This window comes from Lethenteron reissneri, chromosome 18, assembly GCF_015708825.2.
Source record: "Lethenteron reissneri isolate LAM-NWPU_2019-01 chromosome 18, ASM1570882v1, whole genome shotgun sequence".
Lineage (NCBI taxonomy): Eukaryota > Metazoa > Chordata > Hyperoartia > Petromyzontiformes > Petromyzontidae > Lethenteron > Lethenteron reissneri.
In genome coordinates, this window is record NC_083796.1 from 10,944,428 (window position 1) to 10,961,457 (window position 17,030).

A 17,030-nucleotide genomic window follows, 5' to 3' on the forward strand; every position below is an offset into this window, starting at 1 on the left:
ATGCCACTGCTCACTGACTAAGAGGGGCATTTTCTGCCCTCGTACATGGGGATGGAACCAAGATCTGGCTTTACAAATCTTCTTAATGCCAGGATTTAGCAGGAGCTTAGCCAAAGAACATAATTAATGTACAACAGCAGAATTCAAAATTGTGCAGATGCACTTAACGAAACGCATCAATGCCAGAAAATAATGGCTAAAAACCAATGCAGTAATTACAAGCCTTATTATGTAATTTGGTAAACATAGGGGGCTATTGTAACATAATTTCATAACAGAAGGCATGTCTGTCACATGCTCAATCAATTTATGTCCCGGTGTCGAATGTTTTCTTTAGTGTAAAGTGCACCATTTAAAATTCAATCGGACATATAATTGAGCTCCTGTCTGAGGGGTTATGTTATTCTGACCGCTGAGCAGAAGCACCTGTGGTATATTAGCCCGCATTACACCTAATTAAATTCATATTACATGGCTCATGGCACGCTGGGTCTGAGAACATCATGCACTGCAAACAAAGTGCCAATAATTGATTTCCTGCCTCTTGTGTGCTTGTCTCATGCTAAATAATTGGGGGGGGGGGGGGCGGCAAAGAGGCGGACATTGTCATCACGAATTGTGTTGACAATATTCCCGAAGAGTTGGCAGGCTGGGGACGATCACAAGTGAGTTGAAGCATGCACGTCTGTTCACGAAAATGTTTTGATATATTTTTTCCTCCACTAATAAATGGTTTCGTGCAAAGGCTTTTGTTCCAGTCGACGTGCACATTTTTGTGTGTGTTGCCTAATTTCTGCAATTACGCGTGTAGTAAAAAAAAAACGCTCGACATTTTGCAACAAAAATTAATTCAGTCTTCTGCAGATGTTCGTTGGCTCCGGTCACCGAGGCTAACACTTGATTGAGCAGTGTTATCGTTTCGTTTAATATTGGGCCTCATAAAATGCAAAACGAAAACACGTGGCATTTAACGGACAAGGCTGAGCTGTGCGTGTCTATGGGATGGTTTTTGGTCACGGTTGTGCAACTGGGTGGTAGTTTGAGTTTGCACTTTATTTTGAGCTACGGTGAAGTGTAGAGGTTTCTGTTTTGACGTGTATTGACAAACACCATTACACACTCTGGCTGAAACATCTCTGTGGCCAATAACAAGGTTGAGAAAACCTGCAATAAATGGTACTGCACTGAAGACTGGTTCCTAGTGAGTTACGAACTGATCTCTTAGAATAAGCCTGCCAATATTTGCTGGATAAGCAAAACGAATTGGACTTACAAAAGCGGTAGGAACGAGTACGTGGTTACTAAATAAGACGGTTGGGTAAGACATTAATGGTGGGAAAACGTGGCTATGCCATGAGAACCTCCAAGAGTGAATAAGAAGGCGTCGGTGCATATTAGAATGAGCCAGATGGGCTTAATGGTCTCCTTCTCATTCCAAATTGTAGCCACTTGCAACCCTCGCAAGTGGCCACAAGCTAAGCGAAAACAGTGGGCACTTGATTTGGGCACCGCAGGAAAAAAGTACGCATGTTCTACAAAACAGCGGCTGCAAGCAGGTGTTCCGTAACTGCACGTGCGTGTGTGTACGTGCAGTGGCACCGTGACGCGCGCAAGAGCGTTGAATCCCCGCTTGTAATGGAACACTCGGTAGAACACATCTCTTGCTTGTTTCACCGCACCACCACTTGCATTGCTCCAGGGGCAAACCCAGCAGGGAACTTGAAGAAGCTGGGGGGGGGTGGAGGTGGAAAGGAGGAGATTTATACAAAAAAGAAAACCTAAAATGTCCCTTTCCCTCCCCTCCCATCCAAACTAGCCGACAAAAAAATCAGTGGGGCGTTCCTCGGTTGATCTCCAGCTCGTGCGCACCTCCTAAGAGCCACCGAGAGCCACACACAGGTGTGGGCAAGTGGTGGCGGAACGTTTACATTTTTCACGGGGAAACTTTGATCTTCAAAATTCTTGTTGCGCAGATGTGGGACAGAAGCGTCGATTAGAATTGTTTTATTTTGTCCGGTGGTTGGGTTGGGGGGGGGGGGGGGGTCGTTGGCGAGAGTTTAAGTGACAGAGGAGCTAACATTTCCATCAAATTTCTCCTGCCTAGGGCCTCTTTGCCTGCGAGTAAAGTTGATGGCGCTGCTCGCGATGTCGCTTGCCGGAGTGCGGCTCCCGACACAAAAAACAAAGATCCCCCGTATATCCTTAACAGACCTGTTGGGGAAAGTGCTGTTAGTGCCTATGAAGGCCGGAACAGCACACGAGGGGGTGGGTGAGTGGCCATCACCACGCCCGGCCACCTTTATTTCCCGAGTGGTGACATTTACACACCGCGCCAGGTATTTATTTGAGGCCGAGTCGACCTAGAGGAGGCCCAGGACCGGTTCAGATAATCATCACTGGAGGTGACTGCGAGCGGGAATCGAACCCAGGACGCCGGTTTCAAAGCGCAACCCCCCAACACAAACACGCGCACGCAAACGTGACCACGTGATGCTTTGCTCCCCTCTCACCCCTGCCTCCTTCCCGTCAATTGTCCTCTTGTGACCTCCTCGCAGGTCCTGCCTGGGAGCCAGCAGGAAGAGGAGAGGGACCCCACCTGGGACGCCTGGGGCCCGTGGAGCGAGTGCTCGCGCACGTGCGGAGGTGGGGCCTCGTACTCCATCCGACGGTGCCTGGCGGGCAGGTAAGTTCGTTGCTGCGGGACGTGGGCGCGAGTTTTTGAGCCGCTGTTTCGAGTGTGATGGTGCGCGTCTGTGACACAGCAACTTCAGAGGTGGCGTCCGATGGTTTGACTTTTTCAGAAATGTCACCATTGCATTGGCGATTGGTCTCCTAGCGATTGAGAGCTCGGCTCGAGGGAGGCGGCTGTCACTTTTTGGACACGTCGCCTCTCTTGATGCGCAAACTCCTTCAGCAAATTGCGCAACTTCAGTTGGCGGTTGAGGTTCGAAGTGGACCCCTTAATCCGTTGATCAAACAAATCACTCGAGACGGCGGTGTATGGCAGCAAGAGCAGTTCATGCGAACGCTGTCGCAAGAGGTCACAGGTTTGGCGCAACGGTCCTTCGCTGACTATGTGTGATTAATGAATGAATGAGGTGAGTTTGGTGGAAAATGCACTATCATGCATGGTGGAGCACCCAGCCACAGGGTTAGTAGAAGGTAAGAGGATGGGAAGGTAGGCGCCACGGTGGCGAGATGTTAACTATTTCGCCTGGTATGCAGGAGGTCGTGGGTTTGATCCCGACCCTGACGCCTGTATATTTGGAGTTTGCGGGTTCTCTCTGTGGCCGCGTGGATTTTTCTCCAGGTCCTCTAGTTTTTCCCTGCACATTTAGAAACGTGCGATTACAGTATTTGGCTGCAATACATTTCCATACGATAAGCCACTTTGTTGAGCTTTCATTTGTGGCCAAGTCGCTTCTGTCGGCCTTACCTGGTAAGATAAACAATAGTTTATCGTTTAAGTAGTTTTATATTTTTATGTATATATGCATGTTGGATTTATTTCGCACTCTACGTAGCCAACCGTACTCATCGGTGGCGAGGTAGTACAGCAAGTAGGTTGTTGACCGATGCGTATGGGCGTTCATTACTCATATACGTTTGCTCCCACGTGCAAATATACTCAATATGAAATTGGCCAAACATCCAAAGCAGGATAATTCCAAAAACGAGTCATTAGCCTCAGTGAGGCTTTCCAGAGTAAATCAACGGCAGAATACTATATAAACGACCGCTTGCCTCCGTGCAGGCAAATAGTCTGCATCCGTTTTGCATCACTAACTGAGGCAACATTCATTGAGGCAACATGTGTGACCAACCAGCATCATCAGATCCTCAGATTACTCATTGTGGTCGGTGAATCCCATGAGGATGGCAGCGCAGTAAGTTGCTTCGGTCTCGCACTCAACAATGAGCGAGCAATCAACGTCCACCACGTGTGCGATGGACAAACCAACACCTATGTCTGTCTGCAATGAGGCAGTTAACATAGCGAGGCCTCGGTGGTGGTCGTCTCGTTTATGTTCACGTGTTTTGTACTTCCCAACGAGAACCTGCTTTAAAATGTTACGGTAAATACTATAAATTGTTGAGGGCTGTTATACAGGATGAACACCCACGGTTAGGTCTGTATGTTATGGTAGTGAACTGAATTCACTAATTTGGGGGGGGGGGGAACTACAGGTCATAACATCTTGTTTATTGTGTTGAGTACAAATGGATTTCTGCTCTGTTTCAACATTTTAAAAGCGGCCAATAAATGCTTTGGATTATTTGCGTTATATCTTAATGAATTTGTGCTTTAAACAAGCTCGCATGCCTGCGTGTTGTAGCCACAGGCACATTTTTACCCTGTTTGTTTCTCAGTGCTACTTGGCCGTTCGGTGGTTCACATTAACGCCTCTCATATGTACAGTTTTGTTCCGCAGTCAAATCAGAGCTATTAGCCTAGTGTAATATTTTGTATAATGTCCCCAAAATTGTGTTCGGCCAATGGAGGCAGTTGGGCAAAACTACATCCGCCGTCCTGTTTTGGGCCTGTTTTGATTTCACCAATGTGACATATCAGTGAGCGCATCCCAGTTCACATTTTTGAACAAGTCATCATTCATGAAGTGGTCTGCATGTTTGTGGGCAGGTTAGAGCCATTGGTGGGCATTCCACATTATCATGGTGGCAGCAAGTCTCTCCATAGGGTGACCATTTTTATTTGCTTGGAAAGAGATACATTTGGATATCTATGCATTTAATTTAGAACCTCAGAAGGGAATGGGCACACTGAACTTAAAATGTGTGTAGTAATCTGATTTCAGTATTTGCAGAACATTTGCTAAATATGTACATGTGTTGTCTACAGAGCACACACATGCAAGAAAAAAGGGGGGTATACGTGGGTTCCCACACAATCTGGCTTCTAAATACCGCAATACAGCTGTATAGCCTCCGGAAATTATAGAAATCAGGCCCACAAATGCTGCCAGCATGGCATCTATTAAGAGAGGCCTGCAGTGCGATGCCACACCCACCAGCGTGCAAACACACAATCCCAGTGGCAATTTACATAATTCCATAACCACGTTGTGAATAAATTGGGGGAAACATCGCACTGTGCTGGTCGTAATTGATACTCGTTTAAGTGTCATCTAGAAACGTAGCCCAAGCCAGGGAAATGAACAACTTTGTTTACATCCGAGTGGAGAACAATGCCTCCCCTCCATCCACCTCCCCCGTGACGACGACGATGTTGTTGTTTTGGCGGGGCGGTCCTGAGCTCTATCTAAACAAATTCGGCATTCGTGCCCTAGCGCCCAAATTGGACTGAGCAAATCGTGCAGATATTGCCGCGGTGGAGGGGTTGGGGGGGGATTGCTTTTCACGCATCGTAGCGGCTTGTAGACATTTGAGATTGCGCCGATGTGGGGGTGGTGGGTGGAGGGGGGTGCGAGCGTGCGTGGGTCAGCAGGCGTGACATTCACTCAGCTAGAGGCCCATTATTTCCAGCGTCGTGGCCCCATTAGCTGAGGCGCGCTTGCCCCGGTGGTCGCCGTTGCTGGAGTAACCGCCGCTCGGATTCCCTGGACTCCTGTCCGTGGCAGGGAGGCCCGGGCGAGCCAAAATTTAGCAAAACTCCGCAAAACTCGGGCTTTTAACGGACGATAGCGGCAATAATGACGGCCACTGTTTTTTTTTTATCCCCCCCCCCCACAGCGCTCATGAATTCATTAATTCACGTGGTCGCAGTGCATGCAGGGTCCACGTTGGCTCGAATGCTGCCTTTTACGCGGAGAAAAAGAACCCTACCCCAGTGCGCTCACATATTAAGCAGCCTGCTTTGCAAATATGGCCATACGTGACCCTGATTTTGCCTTGTAATTCAGCCATTATTTACGTACACTTTAGCCCAGGGTTGTATTTCAGTGACATGAGGTAAATGATTCCTAACAATTTCATGACCACACCAGCCTCAAAGTATAAAGCAATTTTCATAAGATATTTTTTTTCGCTATACAGAACTCAGCTTTGTTTCCACACCAATCCTCAGCTTAAATTTGCAAAACTTGCAATAAACATATCACTTTTAAGTCGCCACATTGTTGGATGTTTGATTGACCAAATATTTGATTGGGATGCTTTTAATATTCAGCAAAGCATGTAAACAAACATGTCTTGCATGTAACCACTCTCTGCTCATCCCCGTTTAGCATTCACAGGTTAAAGCAGACTGCCGGTTCAGCTTTTTAGCAAAGAAGCCGGCTTCTTTGCATTCTGCTCTGTTTCAAAACTTGCAAGTGCAGGACCTGCCGTTGTCAGATAGAGATAATGCGCCGGCCACATGCATATCATGGGGTGGGTTTTTTTCGGGGAGCGATGGATGGGAGTGCTGAAAGAATTGCTTTTGATAAAGAGGCTGGTGAAGTCTTCTTGGTTCTTTCGGTAAAGTCACGTAGAAGGGAAGTAATAAAATAATAATAATGGTGAAGATTGCAAACGGAAAATCTTTCTCAATTGTCTCCATTTGTAAAGACGACCGGCACGCAATTCTCACAAAACAATGGTGCTTTTCAGTATATCCCATGGAAATTTCCACCGGGATGATCATCCTTACCTTGCTTGCTAAAAAGAATGTACTCTTAGTTCATGGCGCTTTCTGCTCGTGACTACCGTATTCTGGGAGTCGGTGTCAAGAAGAGTGAACATGAAACTGCTGGTGATGCTGGTGACTTCATTATAACTTCAATTTCTATTTGCTCCCTGTATAGACATTGCTTTAATCCTTCAATTCTGACTGCTTAAGACGTATCAATATGTCTCCATGTTCACGAAAAGCATATGGTTATGCTGATTTCAGTTATTGAAAAAAATCGCATACCGAGGGTTGGGGCAGCCTGACTGTACGGTGATCACATTTGTTAGTATGCCATCGTAAATTTCTATAGGTTGAGTGGTGGTGCAATGGTTCACACACTACGTGATGAACCTCATGATTTACGTTCAATTCCCGGCCATGGCTAACATCAACCCACACTAGTTAAGTATGGTCAAACAACCATCATGTCCAACACGGTGTCAGGCGTGGATTGACGAAGGGCTGTAAAGAATTATCAATGTTACTATATTTTGTGTATGTTACCCTTATAACTTATTATGGGAATGTGTAATTGCTTTTTATTACCCTACCTAAAATGAATAGGTGATGCAAATCGTTTGAACGTCCATATAAAAATAATCATCTGCAGCATAAATTTGCTTGCCTTGACGTCCACATTGCCTTGAATTGTTTATCCTGTTAAGGCGCAGATGAGCGCCCAGTGTCAGCCTAACCTTGCACATTTGCCTCTGCAGAAGCTGCGTGGGACAGACCATCCGATACAAATCGTGCAGCACTGAGGTGAGAGAGAGAGAGTGATGGGGGAGGCTCAGGACGAGCCACCGCAGAGCTGCGTGACAACGCTCACGCGTTTCCCCGCTGTTTCCCTCTGTCTGACGCACGCTTGGCGAGTGTGAGAACTTTTGTTCGGTGACAATTTTCATTTTTCACAGTGAAATGGCTCGGAGGGGGGGGGGGGGCAGCCCGTGGTCTTTCATGTTGAATTGCATGTGCGTGCACGTATCCACGTGTTTGCAACTATTTTGTAACTGCGCCCGTTTTGAAAATGGTTTCGAATATCAAAGGGGTTGGGGGGGCGGGATGAGAAACGTGCTATATTATTATACAACGGAAACATCAACAACATTTTTACACAAGGAGCGTGTTCATTTCGATTTTACACAGAATTATTAAGCAATTTTTTTCTGGCTTCTGTATATATTGGCATCACGTTTTTGTTGCCGTCGTTGTTGAAGATTTAGCAACTGAAATGGTATTTAAAGTAAATGAAAACCTGATGGGGATAGTGTGTGTTTTCAATTAGGTGCATTCACACTTCGGTGATCATTGGGCAGCACTGGTGGTGGATTCCCACATTCCTGAGATGGAACCAGACCTTTCCCGGCATAACCATCATTGACTTCTCACAAAGTAGTACTTATTTTATTGATTACTAATGAAGCATTGGCTGAGTCGATCCCCCCCCCCCCAAGCAGGATTTAAAATTGACACTCTCCAGCTGTTATTGCCATAAACCAAATTGAAGGGATGAATTAATGCACCTCGATGCATGGGTTGTGGCCGGAGTGTAACGGTTAGCTCACTGGACTTGCAATCCAAAGACCGCCAGTTCGTATGTGTGTAGTGTATGTTGAACTTCTTTTGCACCGTACGTAGCCAACCGTGCAAATCGAAGGTGTGGGGGAAGGACAACGTACTAAACACAAAAATCAGTTCTAAAGGTACGATTTCTCAATCTAGGTGATGTAAAAGTGCATAGCTCCAGCGGCATCCTAATATCGGAAGAGTATTCCATGCGGCCGCAGAAACGCATCTTAAAGCGCGCGATGCAGTGACCGTCTTTGTTCGATTGGCTAGTCAAGAGCTGCTGCTGCTGCCGCGAGGATGACCAGAGTTCGCGTGGATGGTTTATGCTCCTTGACGAGATGAGAACTCCAGGCGCGGCGGTTGATACAACGGTGCAAGTTTCTTAAATTCGCCTTTAACCCACTGCAGGTGTCGTGCAGCGGGTTAAAGTGTGAGTGTTCCCACCTTCTCCCAGATGTCAGCAGAGAAGAGTCGGCGCAAATACCCTCGAGAGGGGCCTTGTGGAACTCCCTCCAGTGGAAGCCCAAATAAGTATTTGCAGGGCTTCACCTTTGCCTTAAGCATTTCGTGAAATGTGTTCAGGAAATTTAAAGTTAACCCAGTGGAACGTGAATTTACTTTGCGAGGGAAATGTCCACACTGGCGTGATTTAGTCATTCTCTCTCCGTCTTATCCAAATGCAGACGTAACGTCTGAACCCTGCCACCTCACCAAGTGCTATTGCTGTGCTGCAAGTTCAAGTCAGGCCAGCTGTGCGGTCTATCATATCTTTTCACACCTCCTAATCCAGGTCAGGCCTTTGGGGTTTACCGCATTACAGGGCCGTACCATGGTAAATGTTCACCTGCCTGCTATTAGCCACACCTGCCGATTATAATGATGAAAACACATAGTGGACAACATCGTAAGCTTCAACTGAGCCCGCGGCATGCAACTGCTCCCCGGTGAGCTATAGGGGCATCTCTCTTTAAGTCTCTAAAATGACCATAAATCAGCATTAGCCTCGATACGGCTTTCTCTAGATGGACTATCAGCGCTGTCAATCATTCCTTTATGGACTTCCATCCGGTGTTAATTTTCCACATGTCTTTTACTTTATTCCACCACCTTTCTATGATACGTTACACGAATCTACGAGATCTAACTGTAAGTTATTGTAGTTAAAATTAGTGTCGCGTGGAGTATACTTGCCAAAATTAACATGAAGCATTTTTTCACATTACCTTTGTTGTATTATTTTACATTGATCTTCTAGCTTCTGGCGTTAGAGCACGGAATGTTCTATGCCTTTACAAGGATCATTTACAGCGAATCTAATTCCTTAAGAAAAATAAAATACAACTTTTCAAACGGAGTGATGGCATGCACATTCGTAACGCAATGGTCAAATGCCAGCCGCTCACTTCTGCGAGCTGCTACATGCAATAAATCACACCAGCAGAAAACAGCACCTTGCCTTATGCATGACATCTATCCACTTCATAGTTTTTTTTATTGGGTGGCACTTTAAAAGCAAAGCAAAACGAAACACGAATACAAATCGGAGGAATGCTGCTCACGGACAAATCATACACAGATTTTCCTCCATTCCCTTAAGTTGACTTGATTTTAACACCACCTAGTGGATAAGTAAAGATCACTTTTTGTTTGGACCTGTGCCAAAAGCATCACACAGGTGCTCAGCCTAACTGGAGGGCACCCAGCAGCATGTAATGCAATAGCTTAAAATGCCTCTAAAAGCAAAGTGGGTCATTGGGATGTCAGAGACACAAAGCCCTGGTCGCACGCGACTATACCTTCCTGTCACTCAGTGCCTGTGTTGCTGCACGAACGAAGAGGTACGCCTTAGCACTCGCATTAGGCGCGTTTCAGTCACCGGTTTCGCCCGAACGCGAGATACATATCTAAAGCAAACAACGGAGAGAATATGGCAATTCAACAAAACAATCAAATACATGTTACCGCTGCGTGGGCTTTCGCGCGGGCCGGGCTGTAGAATTCTGTTTTGTGCTGAAAGTCGTGCCAAACAACGGCAGGTATGACAGACCAAATAATACATCGCAAGAAAATAAAGTGTTACCGTGTTGTGTAATGCGTCGATGTATTCCACGGGAAATTGTCGCGGTTTTTTTAGGTAAAACACGACACGTTTTATATTAATAACTAACAAGTGACAACGGAGTGAAATGAATGTAGAAAAATGTATATTTTAAAATAGCAAAAATCTAAATTCCACTAAACATTCATTTAATTGTATCCATATGCATCAAATGAACCGTTTCTGGTTGACATTTGATCAAAGATACATTTAACACGGTTTAAATATTACACTGATGATGAAATTAAACAAAAGCTTCACTTATATGTGTGTTCATATAAATAAATAAACAAAACCATTTTGAAGTTTTACATTCCAAAAATAGTACTCATTGAACCGTGTGTCAGTTTTAATTTGACATGGGTCAAGTTCAGGCATTCTGATTTATTTCCCGTTGTTGCTGCCCTTTGGATTCCCTTGGCAGGCTTAGAATGTACAGCACACAGCCTGTGGCTTGTCACTCCATAACATTCCTTCATTTTGCTTCAGGCATCTGCGCTAGAGAGCCCAGGTCACTTCTGTGCACATAGCGCAGTCTGCCCATCACGATATGACTTGGCACAATTAAGACACTGAATTCGACTGAAGTGTCGTCTTTCAAGAGCCTTGCTGCTTGGCTATATGCACAATTGGAAAGTATACGTGTGTGTGTGTGTGTGCACACAGGCATATGGGACGTGATGGTCCGGTCGTAAGGGTACTGCCCTACAATCCGGTTGGCCTAGGTTTGCGTTCCTGCTGTACACACTATCAGTGGCAAGTGGTATCTGGACATGTCCTGGACCTCTCCTAGGTCAATGAAGCCTTAAATGAGTACTTACTCTGATGTACATACAGCGTGGGAGGGGTTGAGTCTGAGCATAATTTTACGATAAATGAGCTCCAACAATGACAGACCAGAGTTCACTAGGTTATTATTACTTTATTAAAGCCTTAAATGACTACTTACTCTGATGTACATACATCACTAATTAGGAGAGAGATGGCCTGGTGTGGTGTTGACCACAACAGCCCACCGCGTGCTGTCCTTAATAGGCGCTCAAGAGCAGCGTTTCCCCTACGGTCTCTAATGCTAAATGGGGGATCTTTGTCTCTGCGCGTGTGAATGTGTGCACACCCGTCTGTGTGCATTGGGTGTGTGCGCGCGCGCGCGCGTTGTTTATGCGCCGTGTGCGCGAGCATAGTTCCACTAATTTTTTGGAGTGGCTATTTTTACCATTCGCAAAAAATTGGCTGCGATTTCACAGAGCGGCGGCGGGCCGCTCTCTGATTTGCCCGCGTGCCTTAAGATCAGACGGGCGGAATGCGGAGCGCTGCTGCCATTGGATGTTTCAAAGGGCTCGCAGTCAAGCGTCTTCGCAAACGTGGGGGGGGGGGGGGGGTGATGCTTTTGTCAAATTTATGAGTGGGGTGGGGGAGGCGTGCGAGCAAATTAGAGAGATGATACACGCTATCCCATTTCTTCGTCGTGGCCATTGTTAAGGTCGACGGATGCGCGCACGTGCGCGCGCGTGCACGCGCGTGCTCCCTCCCGACGCGCGTGCGCGTCTTCCCCTTGACGTCACGCCCTGCGCGAGCCGCCTCCGAGGCGCGTTGACGCAGGGTGGTGGGGGGGGTGATCAGGTCCGAGGCGTTGTGACTGACACCCCGAGGGGAGCGAGCACGGGAAATGTTGACGGCGTTCGACGGTGAAATTAACGCGTCACTCGTCGGCGGCGACGTCACGCGAAGTCGAGATTCTCCCCCCACCCCCCCCCGACCCCCACCCCGGTGGAAGCTTTTTCTTTCTTCTTAGTTGCTCAACCCCACCCCCCCCCCCTCCACACGAATTTGCCGTCTTGCGTTACCTGCAAGCGTTGGCGCTGGGCATCGGGCCGCGCCCGCCGAGATAAGGGGCCGTCCATAAATGACGTCACGCACCTGGGGGGGGGGGCGGGGTCAGACATTTGTGACGATGTGTGACGGAGGGGGGTGGGGTTTGAGAAATGTGACGTCACATAAAAATGCGCAACTTTGAAGACATAGACAACACGTTCTACTTAATTAAATAGACTTTTTAATCAATGTTTCTCCTACAACATCAGAGTGCAGCGCCACATTAAATACGCACTACAATGACAATAGTTTAAAGCGATTTGAAGCATGTTTTATTTGGGGGGGGGTGGGGCAGAGCTTTGTGACGTCATATTTGAGGGGGGGGGTCTGACTTTTTGTGACGCCGCGTGACGAGGGGGGGTGGGGTCAAAAATCGTCCAAAGTCGCGTGACGTCATTTATGGACGGCCCCTAAAGTCTATGGGGCTTTTATTTGCGCGGGCCGCAATGACGACCGTCGCCGCCGCCGCCGTTTGCAAACTTTGGGACGTCATGGCAACCCAATGTAAAGGTTGCAAGAATTGGAGGATAAATAAAAAGTCATGCTTCGGTCAATATATATAGACGTGTGTGTGTGTTGTTCAAGGAAATTGAGCGGAGCACCAGGCAGCTAAAACGCAGTAGAGAGCACAGGTGGTGCATCTTCAATTCATCTCAGTCAATCGATCCATTGCACTTGCATCTGTACTGTGTGACCTCCCGTCAGTGAGCCTTCGACACTTCACGTGGCCTCAAAGTACACCTAGCCTGGCACAACCGTAGCGGCGACTACATTGCCACTGCGTGGTCAATTGTGGCTGTTGTTATTGGTCAACTGAATTGCAGCACAAATAACCTGATAAGCACACATTTTAACCGTGTCGTTTGTCTAAAAACTACATTTTTGGCACGTATTTGATTGTGCTCGTGACGGAATTGTAACGGAGACACCTGCCACCAACTAAACTGAGATGGCTCTTTCAGCTCGCTGAGATAGGGTTTCATTTTCCAATATTTTCTCAGCCACACATTTGTTTTCATGCGTTCTATCAGGTTATGAAACTGCGTCCAATGTGCAACACCGTTGAAAACATTTCAGAGCTTAAGTTGCCAGAAAGAATATAAGCTAAGTGTATAAATACTTTATCAGTGTCATCTTGACAAATTGCCACCTTACAACTGAAAAAAAGATTGCCTTACACTTTCGGTAATGGCCCTCATTTAGTTTCACTCGCACACCGAATTGGTGAAGTCAATTACACGGTGCCCCTGATAATGATGACCGCCCGTCACTCAACTGCCCCACGGGAGGCGGGAAACCCCCTCCAAGCCACGCCCAGCGTGACGTGGCTGATGATGCCAATGGTGTCACAACACCCTGTCCATCACCTATCCAGTGACACACGAAGCAGGGTTGCGACTTCATTGAAAATGTGTTTGTGTATTTATTATTCGTTGAGTAAACAAACCGTTAAGTCGGTAAAAAAAGATCGCTTACTTGCAATAATTTGTTAGCATACCTATGATATTTATTTCAGAAGATGACGTTTATAGCCCTTCATTCAAAATTGTGAGAATTTCAGTTCAAATCCTCATGAGGTACAAACTTAGCTCACCAGCTCTCTGGGGTCAATAAAAATGAGCACCACTTAATATATGATCAACACTTTGGAGAAACTGGCCCCTCGCAATGGGAATGTAGAAATTCCACCTCTGGTGTAGGTCCACTAAGGGAAGATGAGAAGGACCTACACCTTAATTGAGCTGGGAGACACGTTTACTATGATCAGTCCATCAATCAGGGGCGCGTGATAAACATCCAGCAAATCTCCGGTCTTCTTTCCGTTGCTTGTGCTTCAGTGTGCAAGCCTGACCTTCTCTGCTAACCCCTCACCGACCGTTGATCCACTGCCCCAGGTTCCAATAACCTTGCTAACCAATTCATGAAATGGATTAACTCTTACAGAGTGAGGAGCTCGCAATTGGGAGGTTAGGGGTTCAAATCCTGGTTGGGGGTAGACTCATCCCATTATCCCTCCGGGGTTGATATCATGAATATCGCTTTGTGGGGACATCAACAGCGGTTGTCTTATGCCCCCCACCATCGGAATGCAGACATTTATACCACTGGCACAGTGCTGTAAATGGGAGATGATCACAGCCGCGATATTCCTTTGAGCAGAAAACCACATTGTGACTTTGGCCTTCAAATAGTCCCCTTTTGTTGATGACCCATTTTCACGTTTGGGCCTTTGGTACCAGTGCTTAGTAACTTCTTTGGCACCATATAAACTAAAACTTATTTTTTACGTGATCAGATAAGGCCCACCGAGCTACTATATACTCTAAACGCATGTTTCTAAATGCGGTGGGACCGAGAGAAAATCCACGCGACCACTGGGAGAACACGCAAACTCCAAATACACAACAGGCGTCAGGGTCGGGATCTAAACCCACGACCTCCTGCACACCAGGCGAGCTAGTTAACATCTCGCCACTGCGGTGCCCCCGTACGCGGCCAACCGTCGTAACTGCGATGGAGAAAACAACACGGACTGACCCCCGTAAGCCAACCGTCGTAACTGCGATGGAGAAAACAACACGGACTGACCCCCGTAAGCCAACCGTCGTAACTGCGATGGAGAAAACAACACAGACTGACCCCCATAAGCCAACCGTCGTAACTGCGATGGAGAAAACAACACAGACTGACCCCCGTAAGCCAACCGTCGTAACTGCGATAGAGAAAACAACACAGACTGACCCCCGTAAGCCAACCGTCGTAACTGCGATGGAGAAAACAACACAGACTGACCCCCGTAAGCCAACCGTCGTAACTGCGATAGAGAAAACAACACAGACTGACCCCCATAAGCCAACCGTCGTAACTGCGATGGAGAAAACAACACAGACTGACCCCCGTAAGCCAACCGTCGTAACTGCGATGGAGAAAACAACACAGACTGACCCCCGTAAGCCAACCGTCGTAACTGCGATGGAGAAAACAACACAGACTGACCCCCGTAAGCCAACCGTCGTAACTGCGATGGAGAAAACAACACAGACTGACCCCCGTAAGCCAACCGTCGTAACTGCGATGGAGAAAACAACACAGACTGACCCCCGTAAGCCAACCGTCGTAACTGCGATGGAGAAAACAACACAGACTGACCCCCGTAAGCCAACCGTCGTAACTGCGATGGAGAAAACAACACAGACTGACCCCCGTAAGCCAACCGTCGTAACTGCGATGGAGAAAACAACACAGACTGACCCCCGTAAGCCAACCGTCGTAACTGCGATGGAGAAAACAACACAGACTGACCCCCGTAAGCCAACCGTCGTAACTGTGATAGAGAAAACAACACAGACTGACCCCCGTAAGCCAACCGTCGTAACTGCGATGGAGAAAACAACACGGACTGACCCCCGTAATTTCGTGGGTGTGCGGCAGGACTGCCCGGCGGAGGCGGGCGATTTCCGAGCGCAGCAGTGCTCGGCCCACAACGACGTGAAGTTCCGCGGGCAGTACCGCGAGTGGCAGCCCGTGTACGAGGGCGCCGAGAAGCCCTGCGCGCTCTACTGCGTGGCCCGGGGCACCTCCCTCGTGGAGGAGCTCTCGCCGAAGGTGCTGGACGGCACGCGCTGCGCCCCGGGATCGTTCGACATGTGCATCAGCGGCATCTGCCAGGTAACCAGCGTGGCGGGCCTTAACACAGTTGGCTTTGTACGGCGCGAAAGAAGCTCGACGTGGAAATACACACACACGCACACACGTCAGCATTGCCTACCCCCTACGTGGTGACGTTGATCCCTGCACCCGCTGGATCGGGAGTAACCCCGCGGTATGAAGATTTGTGGTTGGTGGTGGGAGATGAGGACTCATGGTCTGAGATGCGATGACATGTGATGGGTGGCTGGAAATGAGGTGACAGGGATGACGGGAGGGGAAGGTCATGAGAGAGGGGACCGTGGGGATAAGAGGGCACGTCGGAGGAGGGACGATGAGAGAGAGCTGTGGGTGAAGGAGGGATCTGCGTGTGACGGAGGTTTGAATTAACGGACTGAACCCCTTAGTCCTCTTGGAGTCGTGGTGAGGAGAGGGCCAAACGGACATCTTTTGGCGATAATAACTTTTATAGGGGGGAGCTGAGGCTTTGGCTGGGGGGGGGGGTTAGCTCCCTCCTGCCCCCCCCCCTCACCTTCCCGTCCAATGCTATGGGGCAGGGGGGTTGTGTATAGCGGTTTATGGTGTGATCTGCTGAATTGGAATTTCCGAACTAGAAACTGCGCTTGATGCCGAGGCCTCCCATATATGTCCTATTGGGTTTTAATTAACAGTGGGCATTAAGCGTGAAATTATGATGTATGACTTAAAGCCCGCTATTTCCCCCAATCTTCAAAACTAGCGATGCTCCTGATTTGGTGTGTTCCGGTTGGACCGGGTCACGTGGCTTCATAATGATCTATTACAGAAGCGTTTTCTTCCCACTAACATTCCTGACACCGTGTGTGGTCAACACGGCCAATGTATAAATGGTGGTCACAAAGGATTGAGAACAGAATACTTGCATAACGTAGCACTGGTGAAATAACAGATTATTGTGTTATCCTTACGAGTAAAAAAAAAAAACGTAAAGAAAAGTGAATGAAACCTTGATGTACAACTTGATGAGAACTATTTTTATACAACATGAGAAAAATTACAGCGTGGGAGGGGTTGAGTCTGAGCATAATTTTACGATAAATGAGCTCTAACAATGACAGACCAGAGTTCACTAGGTTATTATTATTTTATTAAATACAAAAAGTTTAAAAAAAACCTTTCCTTCTTAATTACGAGGCGAATGGATTATATGTTGAACACAGTCAGTGAAGG

At 47.5% G+C, this 17,030-nt stretch overlaps 1 protein-coding gene across 2 annotated transcripts in view; it reads left to right on the forward strand.

Moving 5' to 3' along the window:
• The window catches only part of LOC133343857 (ADAMTS-like protein 1), a 196,051-nt gene that overhangs the window by 81,142 nt on the left and 97,879 nt on the right, over positions 1–17,030 (forward strand). For both annotated transcript variants that reach the window (XM_061553780.1, XM_061553781.1), the window contains exons 4-6: positions 2,556–2,683; positions 7,348–7,393; positions 15,606–15,842. In XM_061553780.1, the coding sequence (XP_061409764.1) occupies positions 2,556–2,683; positions 7,348–7,393; positions 15,606–15,842 (411 nt within the window). The remainder of the gene's footprint in view (positions 1–2,555; positions 2,684–7,347; positions 7,394–15,605; positions 15,843–17,030) is intronic.